General features: G+C 41.7%; 1 protein-coding gene across 1 annotated transcript in view; it reads right to left on the minus strand.

Moving 5' to 3' along the window:
* Positions 1-780: 780 nt before the first annotated feature.
* The window catches only part of rngtt (RNA guanylyltransferase and 5'-phosphatase), a 131,211-nt gene continuing 108,467 nt past the window's right edge, over positions 781-23,524 (minus strand). The window contains exons 13-16 of the mRNA XM_053645812.1: positions 17,878-17,978; positions 9,803-9,869; positions 4,055-4,178; positions 781-2,342 (exon numbers count right to left, since the gene is read on the minus strand). Of these exons, the coding sequence (XP_053501787.1) occupies positions 2,191-2,342; positions 4,055-4,178; positions 9,803-9,869; positions 17,878-17,978 (444 nt within the window). The 3' untranslated portion in view covers positions 781-2,190. The remainder of the gene's footprint in view (positions 2,343-4,054; positions 4,179-9,802; positions 9,870-17,877; positions 17,979-23,524) is intronic.

Raw genomic sequence — 23,524 nt, forward strand, 5'->3', positions numbered from 1 at the left:
TGAGACTGCTACACGAGAGTGCTCGGATTACAGACGTTTTGAGATGGAATGAATGCTTTGATTGAGCAATGACCTGCTTTTATGTGCTGCAAGGGAACCTGTGTGTGTGTGAGAGAGAGAGAGCGCGAGAGGTGCCACCATCACTCAGACACAATACAATTTTCCACACTCTCACCTGCTTTAATGTCTAGTATTTATCAACAAAATGCACATATTGTACAGGGTCCAGACAAAACACACTACTGTTGTTTTGACACACACTGCTTTTAATAGACAGAGAGACAGAGAGAGAGAGAGAGAGCGCGCAGCATGTGTACCTCTAGCTACTCCTTTACTGAGCAAACGATGTGGACAGACTTCTATTCATCCAGAAGATCTTGGCCGTCTTGTAGCAGCAGTGAGGCGACTGGACTCAAAGACAGATTAAAGCCACAGACTGGCGATTTTCATTCAGAGCACTGAAACAGAGCCAAGCTACAGCATTCGGACTAATTCTTGTGGTGAAACACCCAATTTATTTGAATGAGAAAAGGACACATGCTCACGGGAAGAAATTTGGTAGCAGTTCTTTTTACTTTCTGCCATGTTAATCTAGACCAACAGTCAACATCCCTCTTCCTTTCCTGCAGGTTTTATCTCCAAACACAATCGAACACACCTGTTTTAGTTGATGGACTTCTTTAAGGATGCGGTTAGATGGACAGTGTTGCACGATTACGGTTGGAGCTAAAGTCTTCAGGAAGGTAGATCTCCAGGAACAGGGTTGGTGATCACTGATCTAGAGATGAACTTCAACTCCTCCAGTAGAAAACACAAGAGTAGGCTTGAGGTGAGGTGTAAACAATAAAATAGGGCAACTATCATGTGAACTGACTGTATTTCTATATTTATACCACAGCGCAGATGAATTCCCGCAAGCTGATTGGTCAGAAGGTGTGCATAATTTTTGTACAACAGCAAGAGAAAGACTGACTAAGTGAGAACAGGAACTAACTTTTCTCTTGGACGTTCAATCTAATTATACACTGTTAAAATGCGCAGCGTGTTGTTTATTAATGCTTTAAACATTGGCAAATTGCTGGAGTATAAGCGGAATAACACACTCCAGACTGTGTAGTTCTATGAAAATAACACACTTACATCTCTGTTCATTCTGAAATCTATATTTTTGACAGCGCACTGATGCCTGCAACCATCTCGCACTCACTTTTTTGCTGACAAGATCTCGTGGACTTCCTCTTCCTTCACCAGGAGATCTTGCACCCCAGCCAGGCTTTCATTTCAATCCTGCTGAGTGATGAAGACAGTCCGCACGGCGCTGATTTCTAAATTGTCTGACATTTCTGAAGTGACGCCAACAGGAATTTCTAAAATCAGAAAACCATCTGGTCCTTTCCTGTCACTGAACTAACAGCTTCTATGTTTGGAGGCCCGGGGCAATGCCATGATGAGAATCACACTGGAAGCAAAAGGTCACGTCAGCTATCTATAGAATTTATTATACAAGTCTTAGGAACAGCGTATTCACGGTATGGTGACAGCAAATCAGTGAAATGTCTGCCCATCGTGCTCAACCTGACAAAAAACTGGCTTAGAGAAAGAAATTTGACATCATTAGTGCAAGAACCGGGTCTGAAAATCAAGCGTCAACACAAAGTGCTGCTTCCGGCACCCTGTTTAATTTAAAACAATTAATACAGCACACTGCTTAAAGCGATTGCTGGTCTCTGTGGATGCTAAATACACAAAACAAATCCAACTCAATCAGTCTGGAGAGTGGCATTGAAAGTCTTGAAAATAGTTCTTTAAAGCACTATGCTAAAAAAAAAAAAAAAGTGATAAAACGCAATAAAATAAATACAAAGAGAGGTAAACAAACGTCAATGTAACATTTATTTAATTCTTTTTTTTTTTCCTTTTTTTTTTATATACAAGACCATGTTTCAGCTCTGAACGCCCAGACAAGGTCTCCACACAAGAGATTTCAAAGAAATGCAGCATCTGCTGTCTGGTAGATGTTTGAGTAGGAAGGCTAAAGCTGTGAAATGTCACTGTACATCTCAGAAAGTCTCTTCATCAGGGTGTAGAAAGGGACAGGGTTCCAAATACATATATTAAAAAAAAAAAAAAAAAAAAAAACCAACCCTAAAAAAAAACTGCTACACAAGAACAACTTCAAGATGCAAAAGGTTACGGGAGGCCGTGACTGGGTCTTTTTGGAGGGGGAGGGGGCATGAGCTGAGCGTCAGGGTCCGAATGGTGCTTGCGGCTTTGAGCACAGCGGTCCAGGAACTCCAGCAGGCGTTCCTTTGTGACGGGACGCTGGATGCTGTTACACACCGCTGTAGGGAAGGAGACGGGAAGAGGTTACGCTGTAAAGTACATGTGATGACAAGCTATTTCCTGTAGACATGGTCAAGCTCGGGCACATTTTATTCAGAATCCTGTTTTAGCACTATGCCGCTGTTAATGTCTATAGCTTTAATGAGTCGACCACCAGCCAAGTGAGAATGAGAATCGAAACGCACCAGATGCCGCTGACAAAAAAAAAAAAAAAAAAGAAAGAGCAGAAAATTTGTTTGCACAGATGGTCAATATATCTTTAAGTTTCTTTATAAAAAAAAAAAAAAAAAAAAGCTTCTGACTGGAGGAAACGTCTGAGTCCTGACCTCTATTAGAAACAAACCTCGCGTCCATTGACAAGAACCAGATTTATTTGGCTTAAAGAGCTTCATCATAATAGAAATTTCCACCTGAATGACTAAAATATTGAAAATCTTTCCGTAATGCAGTTTCTATTATGTATTGAAACCATGACTTGACAGAAGTAAAACGATCAGACGTAGAAATGTGGAGAAATTAATCACTAAACACTTTCTGTTAACGATGCAGTAAAACGCAGATGTTTCCTCAAAACTGTCTGGTTGTCCATTACGGCTGAATTTTACTTTTACATTCTAACAACGGTCTATCAAAAACACATATTAAAGGGGTCATGACATGAGAAATCAAACTGTCATTGATCTTTTGACACTGTACTATTCAAACGTCCTGCAAGTTTCATAGTTTTTAATACGTCCCCCTCAGTGCAAAAAGAGCATTTATTTAACCAAGCTCCAAAAAAAAAACTGTCTCGTTTGGAGGTGGAGGGTTTTGTGATGTCACACGGGCGAATACATTTGCATACGACTGCTCCTACAGCAAGACATCGACACCTACTTTTACATCATCGCACCGTTGGCCCCGCCCACTAGCGCTCAGTCCCTGAAAACAGTTCCTCACATGTTACAGCAGAGGGCGTTGTTAATTAATTCACAGGCAAAGATGTTAGCCAATCACAGCAGTGAGTGCTTACACTGAAGTCTTAAAGGTAAAAGACACAAACCAACCGTTTCAGTCAGAGACAGGGTGGAAACAGGCCATAAATGACTAAAGTTTGTATGTTTTTTTTGTGCAAAAAACTTTAATAATATTATAATTACACCTATTAAAAAAACATGTCACGACCCCTTTAACCTCAGTTTTCAGCCTTTGTTACTGAAAGATCTTACGCATACTTGATTTTCGCATTTCTAAAATGATCTACAATTGGCATATAGAGTACTATAAAGTAACATAATACATACGCAATGCGATATATACATGCACACATACTTTATTAGGAACACCTGTACACCGGGGTCATTCGTGCAATGATCCGATCAGATCGGATTTCCTGCTCACCATGGTTGTAAAGAGTGGTTAATTGAGTTACCGTAGCCTTCCTGTCCGCACAGACCCATTTGATGTTTGATGTGAACGTTAACTGAACTCTTGACACGTACGGGCATGACTTTACGCTACTACAACATGATCGCCTGATTTGAGAACTGCATGAGATGAGCACGTGTACAAGTGTTCCTAACAAAATGGACGGTGAGTGTATATTTTATTTGAAAGCATTTAAATATTTAAGTAATTAACAGCCACTACTGTGAGCCTGTGGAAGACAGGAAGCGTTAATACTCTCAGTAACACATGCAGTGAATGTTGCTCCTGGGGTGCTGTCACTCACCCATCGCTGTGTCATAAGAATTGGGGAAGCTCTTGTCTATTCTCTGCCTCATGAAGACCCAGGTGTCATTTTTGAACGTGCACTCGATAATCTTGTTATCGTACTGCTTCAGGTCCTTCGTCACCTGCGGAGGAAGAGCAAAGACGAGCGTTAAGCACAGACGCTGAAAGTTTTGCACAAAGACGCTAAAATAAAGCGACCCTGAAATCAATTTCTCCTGAACACAGGCTATATTCTGACTACAGCAGATCTGTATATCAGGTCATGAGTTTATAGGTGGTATTCATTCATATTGTAGTTGCTATATATAACAGCGTGTACTCATGTTTCTATCTGCACTACAATCCCGCAAGCGATACATGTTGTGTCACGTTGTCGCCACAGCAATATCAGAAGTCCTCAGTGTTTGCTGCTCTTGTATCAGTGCAACACATTTGACTGAAATGTATACCTATACCTAGTGCTGTACAGTCCACTCCGAAAGTATTGGAACAGAAAGGCCAATTCTATTATTTTCATTATACATTACAAATAAAAAGATATTTTATATTGTTACTTCCTGATATTTACATCTAGACGTGTTAAACAACTTAGAACTCACTGTGTTCTCCAGGTGCGCACTGTGGAACTGATTGTTTAAGCTCCGAATGTCTACTCTTCGTTTGAGCCCTAGGTGTCGCCTGTGAAGACTGCACTTGTTAAAAAGGATAAACCAACATGAAGACCATGGAGCAATGGGAGAAAAGCAAGCCATTTTGAAGCTGAGAAGGAGGGACTGTATGTTTACAAAACACATGTCCTAAGCCATGGTATTTGTATTGAATCAGGAATTCTTGTTTCTTAGCAGTGCTGTGCCTTTCATAAGAGGAAAAAAACAAAAATCAGAAATTCCCTTTAGAAACATTATAGAAAAAATAAAACATGACATGGGTTGAAGTTATAGGCAAGTAATCAATGATTTGGTGTGTGGTGTGACGCAGCCTGATGCGAAGTATAAGCAACAGCAATTTGGCAGTGCTGTTGTTTTTTTTTTAATTAACAAATGACACGTTGTACTTTTTAATCTGATTATACTTAATGGTGTGAAACGCCCACAAAAACAATTAATCACAGCAGGTATAAACAGCTTTTCCCTCTTCTTTTTTATGGTCTTGACCTTAATAAAATGCAGCTCGTAATGTTACAGAGAAATGACTTTCCTCTGACTCTTACAAAGCGCTGACACTGGAGACTCCTTCCAACAATGCTACTGGAAATACACACCTCCTCGCAGAATACTTCCATATATGTGATGCGTCTGAAACACGAATCCCTTTGCAAGGTGTTATTATAGAAACGATAATGTATTTGAACAGGCGGATCGATATAAACCTGCAACCGGAATTACTATCAGAGCTGCTGTGCTGTTGGAAAAGTAACCGACCAATCAGAATCAGCGCCGGTTTAAAAATGGCATAACATTCAGTTTAGTGGACATGTATGTGGTGCATAGGGGCTGAAAGTGCAAGAGAGTGAATGAGTGTGTGTGTGTGTGTGTGTGTGTATGTGAGAGAGAATGGGGGACTCGCTCTTTGAGACAGTGGGACACTAGAGGAGTAGGCGGAACTGGAAGGAAACACTGCTGTGCCAAGCTCAGTAGCATGCTGGCTAAGTAAAAGCCTGTGCACTCAGGCCGTGAGGGGCATCTGTGAGATCAATGATGGGAGGGATGGATGAATTAGAAGAGCAAAAGGAGACATACCCTGTGAACTCACACACACACTTGTGAGAGTTGAAATATAAGCATAGCAAACACACAATGCAGGCGACTATGTGTGAGCGGAGCTTATCGTTCCTCGTTCTGACTGAGAGACAGCAGCTCCTTTTTGGCTCGAGTCCACACCATCCTCGCACTCCCAGGTGTAGCCGTGAGATTCTGGAAGCCGATTTTGGAGGCTGCACTTGGTGCCTGATCCAACCAAATCCACTTCATTATAGCTGCAGTCTGGAGTGCAGTTGCCTCGAGTCGCTCTCAATATCTCTATTCAATCTGCTCAAATCCTTTCTTTGCTCAAAATATTACTGCATTTCTCTCTATTAGCTCGTCCTCATGAGACCCAAGCTTAGCGTAACACTAGACGACAGGCAGTGTTTTCGGAGCATTAAGCTAGCACTCGGCTAAAATATACCAGAATCCATAGTCTTTAGAGTTTAACTTGCTAGCTAGCTAGCTAGGACCCATAAAACAGCTGGTCTACATATACACACAGTGAGTAAAGTAAAGCAGAGATGTTAGAGAGGTAGTCAATGAGCAGAAACAGTTCACTAATTCTTACACTAACAAAACCACGTTTGGGCCAAAACTCGATTATTCTGCCTTCTATAGTTCTGATTGTACAGATTCTGCTTGTGGTATCTTCAGTTGCTTGGAAATTGCTTCCAAGTTGGGGGCCACGATTATTTTCTGAGGTCTTGGCTGAGTTGCACAGGCTCTAAAGGCAGGCCCTTAAATACAGCCACAGGTGCATTCCCAATGAACTCCTAATTATGACAAGAGGCCAAATAGAAGCTTCTAAAATCATTCTATCACTTTCTGGGATCTTCCAGACTGTTTAAAGAGAGCGTCAGCTTGGTGGATGGAAACCTTTGACCCGATGTAATTCTGATAATAATCTTATCTTGACTTGTATGGTAACATGAAGGGTCCGTCATTGTGTACGATTGACGATATGATGGGTTTTCCCAGGCCGCCACACATTCTTGATGTCAGCATCCTAAGCTTGTTTCTCTCACGCACTACGTGATGGAGAGGTGGCTGCTTTCGAGTAACGGGTAAAAGGCAGGCTGTACTCTGGGCTGGCATCGACACATCCAACACGGCAGTGGGAGTAGTGCACTAAGTGGGCTTCGTATTTTGCAGGCGAGGCATATACATTTCACACATGCTGCTTGCAAAAGTGAAAGTTCAGCTGACGAAATATGACTCAGAGAGGCGTGACTGACTCAGAACACCCCCTCGCTGGCTCTTATGGGAGCGCAGATATTTCTATACCCCCTTCTTATAGTCTCTCTCACGCTTTCTGCTAAGCCTGCCATATATTTTAAGTGTAAACCAGGCTTCGGAAAGTCCTGAGAAGATTTCCAATCGCATGGCTACATTTTTTTTTTGTACTCTGTAGAGCATCATATAGAGTTCATAATGCAGGCTGGAGGCAAACTGTACAGGCTGACAGAAGGTCACTTTAATAAATAAATCAGTGAGAGAGAAAGAAGTGCAGAGAAAATGGAATATATGGAAACAGCAGAAGCATCGTGGTTTCACGCGTGCGGCGTGATGGGCATACAAGTGAAAACAGCGAGTCGGCACTCAAACACACATGGATGTCGGATATAGGCGGATTATTATTCTTTTTTTAAATTTAAGAAAAAAAGAGTTAGCGGGCTACGTTTTGGTTCTGTTCTCACGTCATGTAACAAACATTCAAGCTTAAGGACAACAGACGATCTATCAAGCTCATTGAAACTGACCATCGGTTCACTTTCACGGGTCTACACGGGAAAAGGCTGAGCAATTGCCGTGGCGACAGAAACATCAGTCAAAGTGAAGTTCGAGCCACACAAAACAAACAGCCGTGCGATTGAAATTAGGCGTTTATATTGCCGTGTCGCTTGGAGATGGTTAACGACAAGCCATTTGTCTTGTGCAGAATTGTGTTTCGTCTCGGTTTTTCCCTCCGTCACCGGTTCTTCTTCCGAGGGCGGCCTGCTAATTAGTTTGTGTCTAATGAAGTGAATAGGTACTTTAAACACAGAGGACACTGTTGAGGAAAAATCCTCAAACTCAAACTTGAAGAAGTTAAACAATTTCCCTGATGGCTGTGTAACTCACCTCTTCAGTTCCCTTTGTCAGTATTTCTTCTGTAAGGAATGCAAGCTCGAGGGTTCTCAAGTCATTTTATTCATGTATTTATGGAGATCAGAGTGAATGCCAGACACATCCAACATGCCCACGAAATTTATTCAGCAGACAAATGATTATAAGTGGAAAAACCGACTGTTTAATTCCTTTTCCATGCTAATTGGCTAGCACTAATCATACTACCAGACTGGAACTGGAAAGTTTGCCTTGATACATTTAGACTGCCACACAACTGTCTAACATTTTCCCCCATACCTTCGTCATGTTATAACTGGAAATATGAACACGTACTTTGTACTGTTTTCTTTGTACTGATCATGACAGATGATTTCATTCCGTAGAACTGTTGTTTTGACTTTAAATATGTTTGCATTGAAATATATGTGATGTGTTAAATGATTCTGATTCAAATTTGTTGCTTGGCGCTATAAGTTCAACGTCATATTAATGAGAAGTAGTGGAGACAGCAGACGTTAGACTCAGAATGCAATGCGGCTATACCACAGTTACAGCGGAGACTCGGTTCGGCTGGTTAGCGATTGACGAGCGGGACGGTGTTGACGGTGGCATTAGCATGAAAGCGGATGATTTGGAAGCTATGAGCAGATAAGGAGTTTAAAGAGCTGGTCAAGCTAAAGCACTAAAGCTCTGCTGCATCGCTCTTAAAGCAAGAATTAAATCCCACTGCCATCACCATCAGCGGATAGTAAAATGGCACTGTGGGTAATGTAGGGAACCATTAACCAAAGTGTTCAGGGAGGATTAGCACCTAAAATCGGAGTGGCACACTCTTACAGTGAATAGACCAGCATCAAAGATAAGATTTTCACTATTTAGAGAACAGCATAGTAAAAATGTGATTGCCTGATAAATTGTTCTCTGTACTGTTTGCATGTTTCACGCATGATTAAAACTGGATTAGGCGATACTTAACCCAGACCAGCTTTCGAAAGGCCTCGGGGGAGCAGCTGCCCCAAACCAAGGAGATCGCAAACCTGTTCCCATGTGACGCATGCAACAGGATTACAAATAACTTTTATCTCAGAGTTTCCCAAGCTCCTCTATTTCACCAAGCGGAGCATTTCGGGCTTTCTGTGTGGCACTACTGTGCTGCCGTGACCGGACTCTCGGCTTTCTGCTGCATTACACGCATACGCTTTTGGGTGACAGACTCCCCTAGAAACGCTCCCTTGGCTGCGCTCTCGCTGCAGTGTGATATCTGATCACTTCTATTGTGCTAAAGCTGTGTTACAAGGCTGAGCGGCAGCAGCAGGAACCTTTAACTCTCAGGCATCAAACTGAAGAACAAAGAAAATACACCTAAAAAGACGCGCACTCTATTTTATACCATTCCCTCACTTCATTTTTATTTTATTTTATATTTTAAAGAACATCAGAACATTTTTTAACCCCATGAAGAGAAATCTATTCTTTACAGCCTAGCAGATTGTACAAGTCCCCCCACCCCACCCCACCCCACATACACATATGCTTGAATCAAAGCCCATTTCCCCCCAAAGCCTTTCGCCTCTCCTGAATGTCCAGCCCCCCTGTAGCTAACTGAACAAAGAGTACGGTTCACTGAGTGCGACACTGATAAGGAACGGGAAAATAAGATTAAGCTTTAGATCCTAATGGAGAAGGTACACATCACACGAGTGCGTCTTACAGAAGGCTCGATCCACGTAGAGACTGGGATGGTTACAAAAATTCCCAAAATCCCTAGGCACACCCATACATATGTCGCACTTATACCCTGACATAAGCATGCTTGTTTGGGATCCGGTTTAATGAATGCAGTAATATGAGAGTTGGCATTACTGTGTTGCCAAATTAAGCACAGATCTCACCTTCATCTGAGCAAAGGGCATGTCGTAGCTGCCGACGTACAGCAGCCCCACCGTCTGAGTGATCAACCTGCAGAGACACAGTTACACAGTGATACAACACACACATACAACACACTACAATTAATGCAGTTCATCCTTACACACACACACACACACACACCTCACTGAACAAATCTCTTACTAGCCAAAAAGAAATCTTATATCCCAGAAATAAGATTAATTAAAGGGAAAGTGATGGGAAATATGGCAATCGAGTTCATATCCATCACCGTCCATAGCACACGTGAACGGTTCTTAGGTTACACAATGTCAGTTCGGTATGAAACACAACAAGGGCGTGCAGTTCTAGGAAAATAATAAACAATGCAGAGGTGTGATGTAAAGTTAATGGTACCACCCTGAAATATTTGCTTATAAACGGCACGTTTTATTCCTTCTACACCACTGCAACGTGCCAGCGGTGACAATTTCTTTACTAAAGAGTGACATAGCATAATTTTTTATCTGTTTGTAGGTAACGTTGTTTGATGTCTGGGAAAACACCTCTGTCCTGAAGACTTTCCTGTGTCAGAATATTTCACAAAAGCAGATTATAGTCTAACTGTTACAACCTCTGACACTGGAGACTCATTCCAAACCCCCCTTCCCCCCCACCAACACCCCTCCCTCCCCCCCACCCCCCTCGGTTATACGAGAATAGTCCAGAACGAGGTGCTGTGGTGTGACCTGACGTGTATCTGAGGACCATGAAGTGGATTATTTTCGTATAACCACAAGTCTGCAGTGTGTTAGATTTGCCACACGATTTCACAGAGATTTGCCCACGATTATGGGAGTTACGTCTGCGACAAAACACAGTCCAGGATATAAACCGAATCGGACTAAATAAATAGGACTGCGTTTAATTTGACGCCGAGTGCCGCTGTATGGTCGCCTCTTACGCAAACAAGCGTACCTGCAACTGTGAACGGGAAGGGGTCTAGAGGTTACGTGTGGAACCTTTTCCAGTCGGGACAAAATCCCTTTAATTAGAGGAACACAACAAAAAACGCTTTCTATCCTGACTTCATTTAACCACACACACACACACACACACACACACACACACACACACACACACACACACACACACACAACCCCTTCCAGTCCATTACACTCAGATTGTCAGGACGTGCTTCCGGAGTTTGTCTGGAGGTTTGGTTAATCGCAGCGAGACCCAGCAGAGGCAATGAGAGGCTTCAGGGATCATCTGACAGCGTAAATACAGAGAACGCTCACAGCTGGAGGCAGCGTGAACAATTCAGCACTTGCAGAATTACTGGCTAAGGTTAAGGTTAGGATTTCAATCAGAGAGACTTTGGTCCAAAAAAAAAAAAAAAAGAGCACCAACAAGGGTTCAAGCCCACGGCTGACTCAGCCATGTTCTGAGACAACAGTAGGTTAGAACTGGAGGTCCTTGTGGCTAAATTTACTGAATTTAAGCGTGCTGTTGACGTGATGGGCAGAAACGCCTACGGAAACGTTCGAACAGTGAACAGCTCAAAATAAGAAAGATCTCCTTTTCCTTTATAAAAAGATCAAACATCCCAGCAAGTGGAGAAATAAAACTGGATCATGTTTCCAGATCCTCAGGAAGTGTCTTGCGTCTGAAGCAGAAAACGTTTGCCACGTCTGTGTCGACAGAGTTGTATTGGCATAACGTTCCAAATATAACCCATCCAAGAGACAGAGGCCCTAAGGAAGGTTGATGCTGTGGTTATCGCCCCCTCCAGGTTCAGATCCAACTGCAACACCGATGCAGCCATTTCTTCCAACAGATATGGTTTCAGACTTGCTACAAAATACCCTGCTTTGCTTTTCACTTCCCTTATATGGTCATTATTTCCTGCTTTGGTTATAACGTTACAATGATTGTTGGTTCTCACCCCTTACATATTTCACTGTAAGTCATTTCTTAGCTCATTACTTTCCTCTGTGCTGTTATTAGTGTTATACTCTGGTTTTGGACCGAACCGTAGTTTGCCCCTTAGCTTTATGAACAGAAGATAATTATTAGCGTAACCCCAATAAACATGCTCCAACACCGCACTTTCCTCCTGCACGTCAATCCCGTACCCGCATTTTCCAACTATCAGCCTTCGGGAACCAATTTTTAAAATCAAAAACCCTGTGGCTAACTCCCAATGGACGCGTATCTCAGCTGCATTATGCCTGCATGAAGCATCAGCACTTTCTCTCGCGTACTCTCTTTTAGTATTTCAGACAAATATGTAATCAATATTTCCCTCATCTATTATAGATCGCATTACACAAGCTGGTCAATAGCAGGGCATCTGATCCACAACCTGGTCTGACCCACAGCTAAGTCAAGTACCTACAATGTCAAACCAATTTACCCTGAGATATTTTCTTATAACGGCACGTTTCATTCCTTTTGCAGATTATAGTCTAACTGTTACAATCTCTGACACTGGAGACGCATTCAAAAAAACAAAAAACCAACAAAGAAAAACCCCAGAAAACTTCACCATATCAACAATTACACGATTAAAAAACATATATATATATATATTTTTACTAAGCGACAACGTGCGGGTATAGGAAAGTAATCCACACCGAGGTGCTGTGGTATGACCTGCCGTGAATCGGAGGACCCTGAAGGGGATTATGGTCGCCTGGGTCTCTCAAAATAATTAGGATAGCAAACCAATTTGTAAATGTCGAGTATCATTTTTCAGTTCTCAGTTTTTGGAATATCATCAATGCAGTTATCTTGTATTGTGCTTTAGGTATTGCTTCTGCAACGCAAACCTTTCCTCCGCGCACAACCTTTTCAATCTATATATTGATGTAGCGTAGAACACGAAACTGTGCTATTGATGCAGTCTCTCACATAAATAAAGAAAAATAAAAAAAATAAAAATACAATGCAGACTTTGCTAAGAGCACCAGAACCCAATACCTAACCCTTGCTAAGCCTTCAAGAGCTCTGTTATTCTTGCTCCATTTTGAAAATGGCAACGCTGGAGGCCTTGATTACAAAATAGATATGCATGACCATCTTCATGGCACTTTCCAGTACATCTTTAAGGTTACCTGACAAGTTCAGACTGCTAATGCTCAGTACTCAGATGAAAGAAAGCCCTTCTTCTTATTTATTCTTTTTTAATCCATGACGACCACTACAAGAGACAAAAGCGTCTCGAATGATTGCACAAAATCACGTCAGGTTAATAGCAAATAATCTGCAGGTTTGAAATGGGAACACTAATTATAAATCATAAAATACTGTTAAAGATTTCCCTCATAATCAAATGAGAATCAAATTCGGAAATTGCTCTTCGTTGAACACTGACTACATTTACATGGACAGCAGTAATCTAATTATTGACCTTTGAGTAAGATGATAATGCGATTATGGTGTTTACATGAGTCACTTTTAGAATACTCCTTTCATGTTCCCGTTTTACATGTTATAGAACATAATTAGATTAACGGCACACGTCATTACGTCATCGCGCCACGCCGTCCGACGTCCCTCCAGAATTTCACATATTAACACGTTCGTTATGGTACCGTATACAGTTTTGGGTGTTTTTATTTTTTATTTTTATGAACGCTTCCAGTGCAGTTAATTATCTGTCGTGCTATACGTGCTAATAGACGACTGCTTGAAGCCGTGGGCTGCGTCCCAAACCGCATACTTACCTACTGTATAGTAGCCGAGATACATGTATTTCACCTACTATAGGCCTATAGCGGGTAAGTACGCGGTTTGGGACGCAGCCGTGCTCTCTTGTTCGCCGTAAAACGGTTGAGCACTGCCGTGTGTGTACGTGTCCTGTTGCAAAATGCGGTGAAAACTCCCACATGACGTTAACAGTGTGATTAAGGTGTGTACATGTCTGTAATACACCTCGATAATGCGACTAAAACAGGAGTACTCCACACGTATTAATTCCATTTGTGTTTACTTCGAGTACGACTTTAATCGGATTAAGGTAATTAAAAATTGCTGTTTACATGCTAGTTTCTTAATCAGAGTATTGTCTTAATCGGGTTAATAGTGGATTATTGTTGTCCATGTAAACGCACTGATTGACTAGGTTTACATGGACAGCAGTAATCTAATTATTGACCTTATTCTGAATAAGACAATATTGTGATTAAGGTGTTTACATGAGGTGCTTTTAGAAGACTCCTTTCATGTACCCGTTTTACATGTTATAGAACATAGATCGATTAATGGCACACATCGTTCCCTCCAGAATTTCACGTATCGGCATACAGTTGGTTTAATTTTTAATTTCACGAAAGCTTCAAGTGCAGTTAATTATTTGTCATGCTATACGTGCAAATTGACGACTGCTTGAAAATTGCTGTTTACATGCTAGTTTCTTAATCGGAGTATTGTCTTAATCTGGTTAATACTGGATTATTGCTGTCCATGTAAACGTACTGAATGATCCTGAGTAAAATCTATCTCAGTGCCTCACTTTGCCTCTGAAAAGTCAGAAATCTGGACACTAACCTTGATTACTTCTCCAGATGTATAGCTTACAGATTTTAACACGAATTATTTTCAGAGTTTTGTGTTAATCAGGTTAATATCGGATTATTGTTGCTGATTGAGACAAATCTGGAAAAAAAAACAAACTTGAAGATCAAAAGTAGAAGAAAAGTAAAGAGGTGATACTGATCGACAAGGATAACCCTGTTACCAAAATAACAGATTTAAAGCCAATTATTAATTAATATAAAAAAACTACATTATACACATACAAACACAAATACACATTTAGAGTATTTCATAATTATATTCTTAAAATTAAAAAAAAAAAAAAAACAACAACCCTGCTACTCATTCAAAATGTTGCCTGAGATGAGGTAACACGTTCTTTTAAATGGTTAGATGCATATTTTCTTAAATAATTCATAAATTCAACATTGAAAAATGATTTGTAAGAGGTACAGAGGCAAAATGGCACCACAGTCATGGAATCACTTTGATTTTTTTTTTTTTATTTAGGATCATTTTAAAGATTAAATTTCTGTATTCTGGCAAGACTGCAGGAAGACGAAGCACGCAAGTTGCTAAGACATGTTGGTAACCTTGAGGAGAGTGACAAGTCACTGCACAAATGACACCGAGGTTTAGCATCCCTTTGTGTTGAAAGAAGTACTTAGATCCTTGCTTTATATATTTGCATAATATCCAATGTTAACTTCACATCATTTAAAGTTGAGTTTGAGAACAGAACGTGTCCGTTTCTGTGATGAGCTGATTATAATCAAGCAGCGCTGCCTACTGCAACCAATGTTCTGTGTGGTTATTAGAGATTTCACGAGTTGAAATAAAACCTTTCGCTTAATTAAATGGAGCTGAAGTTACAAAAATGAGCCACTTCAATATTATTCGCTGGGAAGATTTGCTCCGTGAGGTCACACGCCTCGTATCAGTGGCATGGGGGCCAATTTAATTGGCTCTTAATTTCAATACTGGTCAAATAGCCCTTGATTCTTTCTGCTCTTGAAATAGGCAGCAAACATCACAGCTCTCAAGTGGACCAAAACGGCATAAAACAGTTGAGACTTGTCTCTCTTTTGGACAATAAGCTCAAGGCTGGATATATTAGTATTCCAGTGACAGTTTAACACTCGACGTATTATTTCCTGCCCGTCTTCTCTCACGTTGCTGGGGTTCTGTGCCACATCACAACTAGGGCTGATATATTATGGACCATGTGGACTCCATTTCAGATACAGTAAAGCAAATGCAAACGATTCAATTCAATTCACTGCTTTCTTGCTGGTGAAGGTAGGCATCATCCCAGGCAGAAAATAAAACGAATGATAAACTGGAGATCTTTTGTTTTTTTCTTGCACTCGCTGTGATTAAAATATATTCATCGCCAGTATGATACCCATGGTGCATCAGAAGAAGGTACGGAAGAGCAACGCGGCACTGCGATCCTGTGTATGGATCTTGACCAAACAAGCTTTCTGAACAGCATGTTCATTTACCCATTTTTGAAGACAATTGCATCCAAAGCTTAAGCTGAGCAGATGAAGGTTTAGGGCCTTGCTCAAGGGCGCAATAGTGGCATCTCTGAGGTTTTGTGAACTCAATAAGCCCATAACCGCTGGTTACGAATGTAACCGCGGTTCTGTGAATTCCGGATGATCGCGATCATCCTCTACTGTTGCACCGTCTCTGGCGGTCAGGAGGAATGATACAGAACTTAACCACTGAGCCTCGGGCGCCTTACAAGATTTATTAACCGTGAGTCGACGTGATTGGCTGTTTACATTTTGTGACGTAAAGTACTGAAGTCTGGCTCACAAGACTACCAGCAAACTAATGGAGTCCTCGGTCTCACAGGATCTTCAATAAGTGGTTAATAAGTAATTTCTTCTTCAAACATCAAAAACAAATGGCCGTGAAATTGGACAAAGCCAAGGCGTGAGATCACTCAGCTGAAAGAGAACACTCGTCTCTTCGCCTTTCCTGGTTTTGTGCATTACACCTTCTTATCTCCTCCGACTTGTTTCAGTCCCTCTCCATTTCTTGAAGTGACTCTCTGAGCCTCGGGTGTAGCATTTGAATCGCGTACTTAAAAGCGTCCATGCTAAACCGTGACAAAAACGGCCAAATCTATACAAATCATTTGAGCACACTGGAACTGGGTTTGTTTTTAAAGCAAAAGGAGCTCGGGGCGATACACGGCCTGGTGGTACAGCAATGGATTCCAGCCCACCAAGCTTTAGGTATTCATAGCCATGCAGCAGAGGGACTGCGGCTATTCACAGTCCATGCCTGGAAAGCCAGTGATAAAGGCAAAAAACAGTTGGACATTCAGCGGCCATTTCACTTGGACGCCCTTTGAGTTGCGTAGTATTGCGTCAGCACAGAGCAGACTGCAAAAAAACCTAACTAAATAAATAAATAAAGTCTTGAAAATGACGTCTTAAAGAGTTCAGACTAACCATTATCCAATAGCACCTCGAATTGTGCGTGAACGAGCATATTATGGCGAATTCTATATAGCTTTAGAGGAATGAAACCATCTAAATTAGGTGGAACATGTTAGAACATTTACAGGTCAGTGAGTTAAAAGTACAAAACACTGTGTGCTTTCATTTACTCCTTTCAAGAACAGCAGGTAGAGTCTACCCATACACACCAAGCTTGAGTTCTTTTTCTTCAGGCTTTTTGTCTTTGTAGCTGCTTTTTCTGTGAACCCCTTGAAAATAATGAGACGAAGGTGTAGGGTATGAGAGCTTATAAAAGGACTAGACAGAGTAGGAGGAAGCGAGGGATCGCGTGGGTGGGAGCGACAAGTGCTTTACACATTTCTCTGTTGCTTGGCAGGGGCAGACACGGAGCCTTAACCTCGGTGCCTAACAGCCCTCTTCATCACAAGAGCTTTGTGAGAACCAACCCGCAGGGTCCCTAAGTTCTCGGGTCCAGAGGGGCTAAATCTACATCTGAGTATCTATAAACCTGCTTTGTGGAATCTGTCTATTGATGTTTAATTGAACTGATAAGCATGGAAAACGCAGGTGGTAACCCATACTGGCGTTGCTTTGCTACCAGTAGTATGGTGGAGGTTCTGATGGAGGTTTCTGAATTAGTACTGTATACGTGTGTGTTCATGGGTACGCTGCATGGTGGAGGAGGACCACGTCCACTCGTGTAGGAGGTATTGATCTGTCTCCTTGCATTGCACAGAACCAGAACCTCAAATTCCTCCCATCGTGAAGTACTTGGGTATACATGCCATATCATATCACACTGCACAGGATTTTCCAGTATCATCATTAGTCTTCACGGTAGACTAAGAACACCATAACGAACACTTCACATGCCAGATAAGGCCAGTAAAAAGTCACAGAGCTCCATTAGGAAAACCTTTAAAAACCCTGGTATTTATTAACACCTGCCGGCAAGAAACTCCTAGGGCAGAATAAATCTTACAGAGGGACCAGGGGGCGAGGTGAATTAACCATGCTGTTACTGTCTGCATATTTTACCGTATACGGTAGCTACGTGTGTTTTGATGATGCTGACTCACCCTTCTCCTCCAACTTTGGAGATCTTCAGTCGGAAGTCCACAGAATTGTGACTGGGAGGTTTCCACTTCAGGATTTCATCACAGCGGCCCGGCTTATACTTCTGCTCGGTGAGAAATGAACAAAAAGTCACAAAAGACGTTTAAAGGTTTAAACACTTTTAAACTAATAGATTTGCATAAGTCACAAGTGACATTATGGCTATTACTGAAAAATGTGTGTCTATATAAATATAGACACACACACACACACCCCCACACACAGGTGCATCTCAAAAAATGAGAATACCATGGATAAGTTCATTTTTTCCCCGTAATTGAATTCAAAAAGAGGAACTTTCATATATTCTAGATTCATTACACACAAAGTGAACTATTTCAAGCTTTGTTTGTTTTAATCTTGATGATTACAGCTTTCAGCTCATGGAAATAAAAAATACAGTTTTGCAAAATATTAGAATAAAGAATTTATAATACAGAAATGTCGACCGTGTGAAAATTATGTTCATTTATGCGCTGATACTCGGTCGGGGCTTTAATCCTTTTGCATGAATTACTGCATCAGTGCGGCGTGGCATGGAGGCGATCAGCCTGTGGCACTGCTGAGGTGTTCTGGAAGCCCAGGTTGCTTTGATAGCGGCCTTCAGCTCGTCTGTATTATCGGGTCTGGTGTCTCTCGTAGATTCTCTATGGGGTTCGGGTCAGGTGAGTCGGCTGGCCAATCAAGCACAGTAATACCACGGTCAGAAAACCAGTTACTAGTAGTTGTGGCACTATGGACAGGTGCAGAGTCCTGCTGGAAAAGGAAATCAGAATCTCCATAAAGCTCGTCAGCAGATGGAAGCATGAAGTGCTCTAAAATCTCCTGGTAGACACTGCATCGATTCTCGACTTGAGAAAACACAGTGGACCAACACCAGCAGATGACACGGCACCCCAAATCATCACTGACTGTGGAAACTCCACACTGGACTTCAAGCAACTTGGATTCTGTTCCTCTCCACTCTTTCTCCAGACTCTGGGACCTTGATTTCCACTTGAATCATCTTCCCCATGATTGTGGTTGTGTGTACTGAACCAGACTGAGAGATTAAAGGCTCAGGAAACCTTTGCAGGTGTTTTGAGTTAATTAGCTGATTAGAGCTCTTCTCAGGTCGACATTTCTGTATTATAAATTCTTTTTTCTAATATTTTGAGATACTGGATTTCTGATTTCCATGAGCTGTAAGCTGTAATCAATATGTAATGAATCTAGAATATGTGAAAGTTACACTTTTTGAATTCATTTCTGGGAAAAAAAAAAATGAACTTTTTCACGATCTAAAATTTTTTTTGAGATGCACCTGTATACATACATATTCATGATACACTGTAAAATCATCTTCCATCAATATAATTTTATAACATCACAAAACGAAACAATGAACAGCTTGCCAATGTCCATATTTTGTTGGTTGAATATTGATTCAATGTTATTACAGAGGAAAGTTCTTCCCCTGTCCAGCTCAATAGATCAATCAGATAAAGGGCAGAACAGGACAGCACAAGATGACTATTAAATCATGGCGTGATCTATATGTAGAATAACTGTCATGGTTTTTTAATCACTGTTCTCATCTTCAAACCCTCTGAAAATAAGGAGAAAATGGCTCAGGGAATGAGTGAGAACATAAGGCCAAGAAAGAAAGAGAAAGAGAGAGAGAGGAAGAAAAGGATGGTGTGGGAGGAAGAGAAGATTTCCCATTTGTTTAGGAGTGACTTGCAGGGCTCTTCATCACATGATCTTCGAGCACAGCTAAACACGCATCTGTTTGGTGCATTAACACCTACGAGGATCATCTGCTAAAGTGCAGTCTTAAGTTCCCATGACACAAACCCAGCTGCGCATGGACGGTCAATTCTGGTTTAAAACATCTTACCAAAAAATAAAAGGCAAAACTAATTAGCACATTTCTGAGCAGCTTAAATCTTGCTGTATATCCCAAATGCATAATAATGTGAGAGCATGCCAAGGCAATAATACTGCCTTCAAACCAATCAATGTGTTCTACCTCGGCTGGTAAAAGTGTATCTCCTGATTTAAAGCACAGCATGCACCGATCTCTCTTCGTTCCTGTGGGCTACACGATGTTTTCCTGACATCGGCGAGTTTGAATATTCCTCTGTTTCACACGTTATTGAAGTTGCTTTTCATGAAACTTTTTCAAAAAACATTGACATTTGGCCCAACTTCCGCACCTGGAAGGATTTCGGCGCTGTGCGTAGAGCCCCTCTCAGGGCCTGATGTGTGTAACTTAGCAACCACAGAGGCACTGATTGCACTTAAAGGGGCCATAACGCCGTTTCTTGCCCGTGTGCAGTAGAGTGGGCGAGACTCACGATTTCCAATAAATTCATTCGAACGTGCTCAGACGACTGGCAGATTTCCTCAAAGTGAGAATTTAATACGTTCTGTTAGGTTTATGTGTGAAAAGTTCATTATGATAGTCTTTTTGAGTCATTTCCCATTTTAATCAAGAAATAAGAGTGTGAAAACACTTTAGAGTTGTAGCTAATTAACACTGTTTATATATTTATATATTTACTAGGCCAAAATATGTTTACTTTAATGATTAAGTCCGAACTAAACATTTGTGGTGGCACCAAAAAAAAAAAAAAAAGGGTGCCAAAACATTTTCTAGACTATTATTAGCAGCCTATACATGTCTCCATCTCCGTCCAACATATACGTGTAAGACACAACAGTAAAGATACTATCCTGGGACGCTTTTCTGCTCACCACGGTTATAACGAGTGGTTATTTGAGTTACTGAAGTCTTCCAGTCAGCTCAAAGCAGTTTGGCCATTATTCTCCGACCTCTCTCTTTAACAAGTCGTCCCCCCCCCCCTCAGAACTGCTGCTTAGATGATAGCCGTGTTTTCGCACCGTTCTGAATCCCTTTTGGCGTTTCAGCTCGGTGAGATACTAGCCAACAAATGTTGTATAGCATGTGTGAGGAACGCGGGTGTTCGCTACACTACAGGTCTGCTGTGAATTCTAGACAGTGTGAAAACACTGAGTAGTAGTGTAGCAGTGTTTTGATATTGTTTTTAGTAAGTTCGCGTGGGCTGAATGAAACGAGGCAGTGGGCCGTGTTTGGTCTGTTGGCCTTGAGATCTACAGTCGCGCTGGAGTGGTTTTACTCCATAGTGTCTCAGTGCTCGCAGAACATGAAATACCAAGAGCCTTCACCTTTGCTAGTGTCTAGTGATAAGCGTGGCATTAAGGGAAGCTAAGAAACCTTGCAGTGTGACCCTATACTGTGTGACTTTCTGAATGAGGGGCTACTGAAATGCCACCTGATGAGGTATTTACCTGGATAACATTAGGTAAAAGTAAACCCAAGCACCTTTTGTGTGATTGGCAAGTCACAAAGTCACCCATTCTTGTAAAAGTAGACAATGACCAGTAATAAACACGATCTGCTGCAGCTAACATTGCCAATCTCAGATATCCACGCAAAACAAATCTAATTGCTAATCCATTTCTGGCCAAAGCCTGTTAGATAACTGCCTGATAGCATGTCTACAGTACAGGACCATTTCCTCTAGCTGTTTGCTGCAGGCATCCTCAGGGACACCTCAAATCCTGTTGCAGGCCCCCAGCACAGGAAGAGAGCCATCGACCCACACCCAGCCGTGATCGTGGCTCACAGGATCGCTAAATAAAGAGACAAGCTGGTGGTGAAATGCAGCAAAAGAGAAACTGCTGTTAGGAATGAAGACCTCTGGACACATAGGAAGGTCGTTTTCTTGTCCCTTGTGTTCATGTTGTAATGCAGGCAGCATTAAGTTCGCAATTAAATTTGGACTTAACATTTAAAAGAAAGTCCCCACTGAACATTAAAATTTTTTACAGCCGTTCTGTGCCTTTGGCAGGAAAAGAAAAAAAAAAAAACAACCCTCACCTTATCGTAATGAGGTGAAGGTGTTAGCATGAAGTACAAGCTTTGTGGTTATAAGGACTGAGCACTTTTATTGAAATAGCTCAAAGCTTCTTTTTCCCTGCCAGAGTTAGCTCTGAGTTTAGAGCAGAGAGAGTGAGATAGACATGCAAAAAAGACAGATAGGGAAACGAACGAATGAGAGAGGATGAAAGCTTTCACACTGTGTCCTTCTTGTTGCATATCTGATGTAGTGGTGTGTGTGTGTGTGTGTGTGTGTGTGTGTGTGGGCAAGGGCTTTGAAAAGAAGCTGCGCAAAATGTCCCTATCTTCCACAATAGGCACTGCGAGTAGGAACAGCAAGGTCATGTGCCTCGGTCATCTCGTGATCTAAATCTAAAATCACCCATAAGGCGCAAATAAAGCATGTTATGTGGTGAGTGTTTTGGAACGGGAATAAATAAATAAATTAATAAATAAAAATAAACACACACACATTAACTGTATAATCAAGTTGTTGTCATTTCATCGTTTCTGTATGCTGGCTCACATTGCTCAGTCAATCAAAAGCAGCACATCATTTTGAATAATTAGACGAAGAGCCTCACAGCAGTCTCATTACACAGCAGCGTTGTGCATGCATGAGGGGACAGAGCGTGAGAGTGAGAACCTTCCGACTAAAGCTTGTGACTTTGCCGATGTCACAAATGAAGCGGTGGAATTAACGAAGAACGAGAAACGAATCCGCCGTGCAGTCATTCCGCGTAATACACCTTGCAGGTGAAGCGATAGTTGGTTCTCTGATGTGAGTCTGAGCTGCATACTGATGTACTGGCTCTTCAGCAGTGACAGTATAAAGATGGAAGATCAGTCTTGATCATTTGCCATAAGTGGATAGAGCGCCCATCTGTTTTGCACAGGAAAACGCTGTGCCCTACTGTTCATCCTCATAAAAACCTCACTGGAAATTCGCAGCACATGGGCAACATTCTGGAATAATCTGAGCACTTGTCGGTGCCATCTGTCTCTGTCCCTGTGGTAATGTGGGCAATTTTATGGCCTGGGCATGCACTGGGGCACGAGGGTCAGCTTCCCTAGTACACAGGGCACGGTAATGCTTATTCCCATAACTCCAGGCAAGCTGGCACGATGCCTGCTCTGATCGTCATCTAGGGGACGACTGAAGTCTGCAGTGACTGGCGGAATCTGCTGCTGCCAAATGTGCACCGGACTTAATTAATCCATCATCGAGCAAGACATGATGTGTGTTATTAGATCGTTCAGGGAGCAAATTACTCATGCTTCATTAATCCAGGTAAACAACACAGGCTTTGGGATGGATGGACGGTCTCTGGTTGCTGCATTGTGTCATTGTTTAAGACATTGGGAAGCCCACAAATGCGTCAATTTCACTAGCTACAATTTATGTATGAAATGAATTCCAATACGTTTAAAGTTAACCAAATACAGTGTTACACCATGTCGTGCATTTTTGAGCATCTGGTTAAGACTACGCACCTTAAGTGGGATTCTGCGAGTCGCAAAAAAAGAGTTGTGTGAGTGCGAGGTTATTACTTCTACTTAATGAAGGTGTGACTGCCATGTGGTCCTCCTTTCTTTGTTGTAGCCCGCATAAATGGACTGTAACAAGAGAGGGCTTGACCATTTTATATTGAATCAAAATTGATACATGGCCCGACTGTTTGTTGTTTAACTGGTGTACTTTA

This window comes from Ictalurus furcatus, chromosome 2 (genome assembly GCF_023375685.1).
Source record: "Ictalurus furcatus strain D&B chromosome 2, Billie_1.0, whole genome shotgun sequence".
Lineage (NCBI taxonomy): Eukaryota > Metazoa > Chordata > Actinopteri > Siluriformes > Ictaluridae > Ictalurus > Ictalurus furcatus.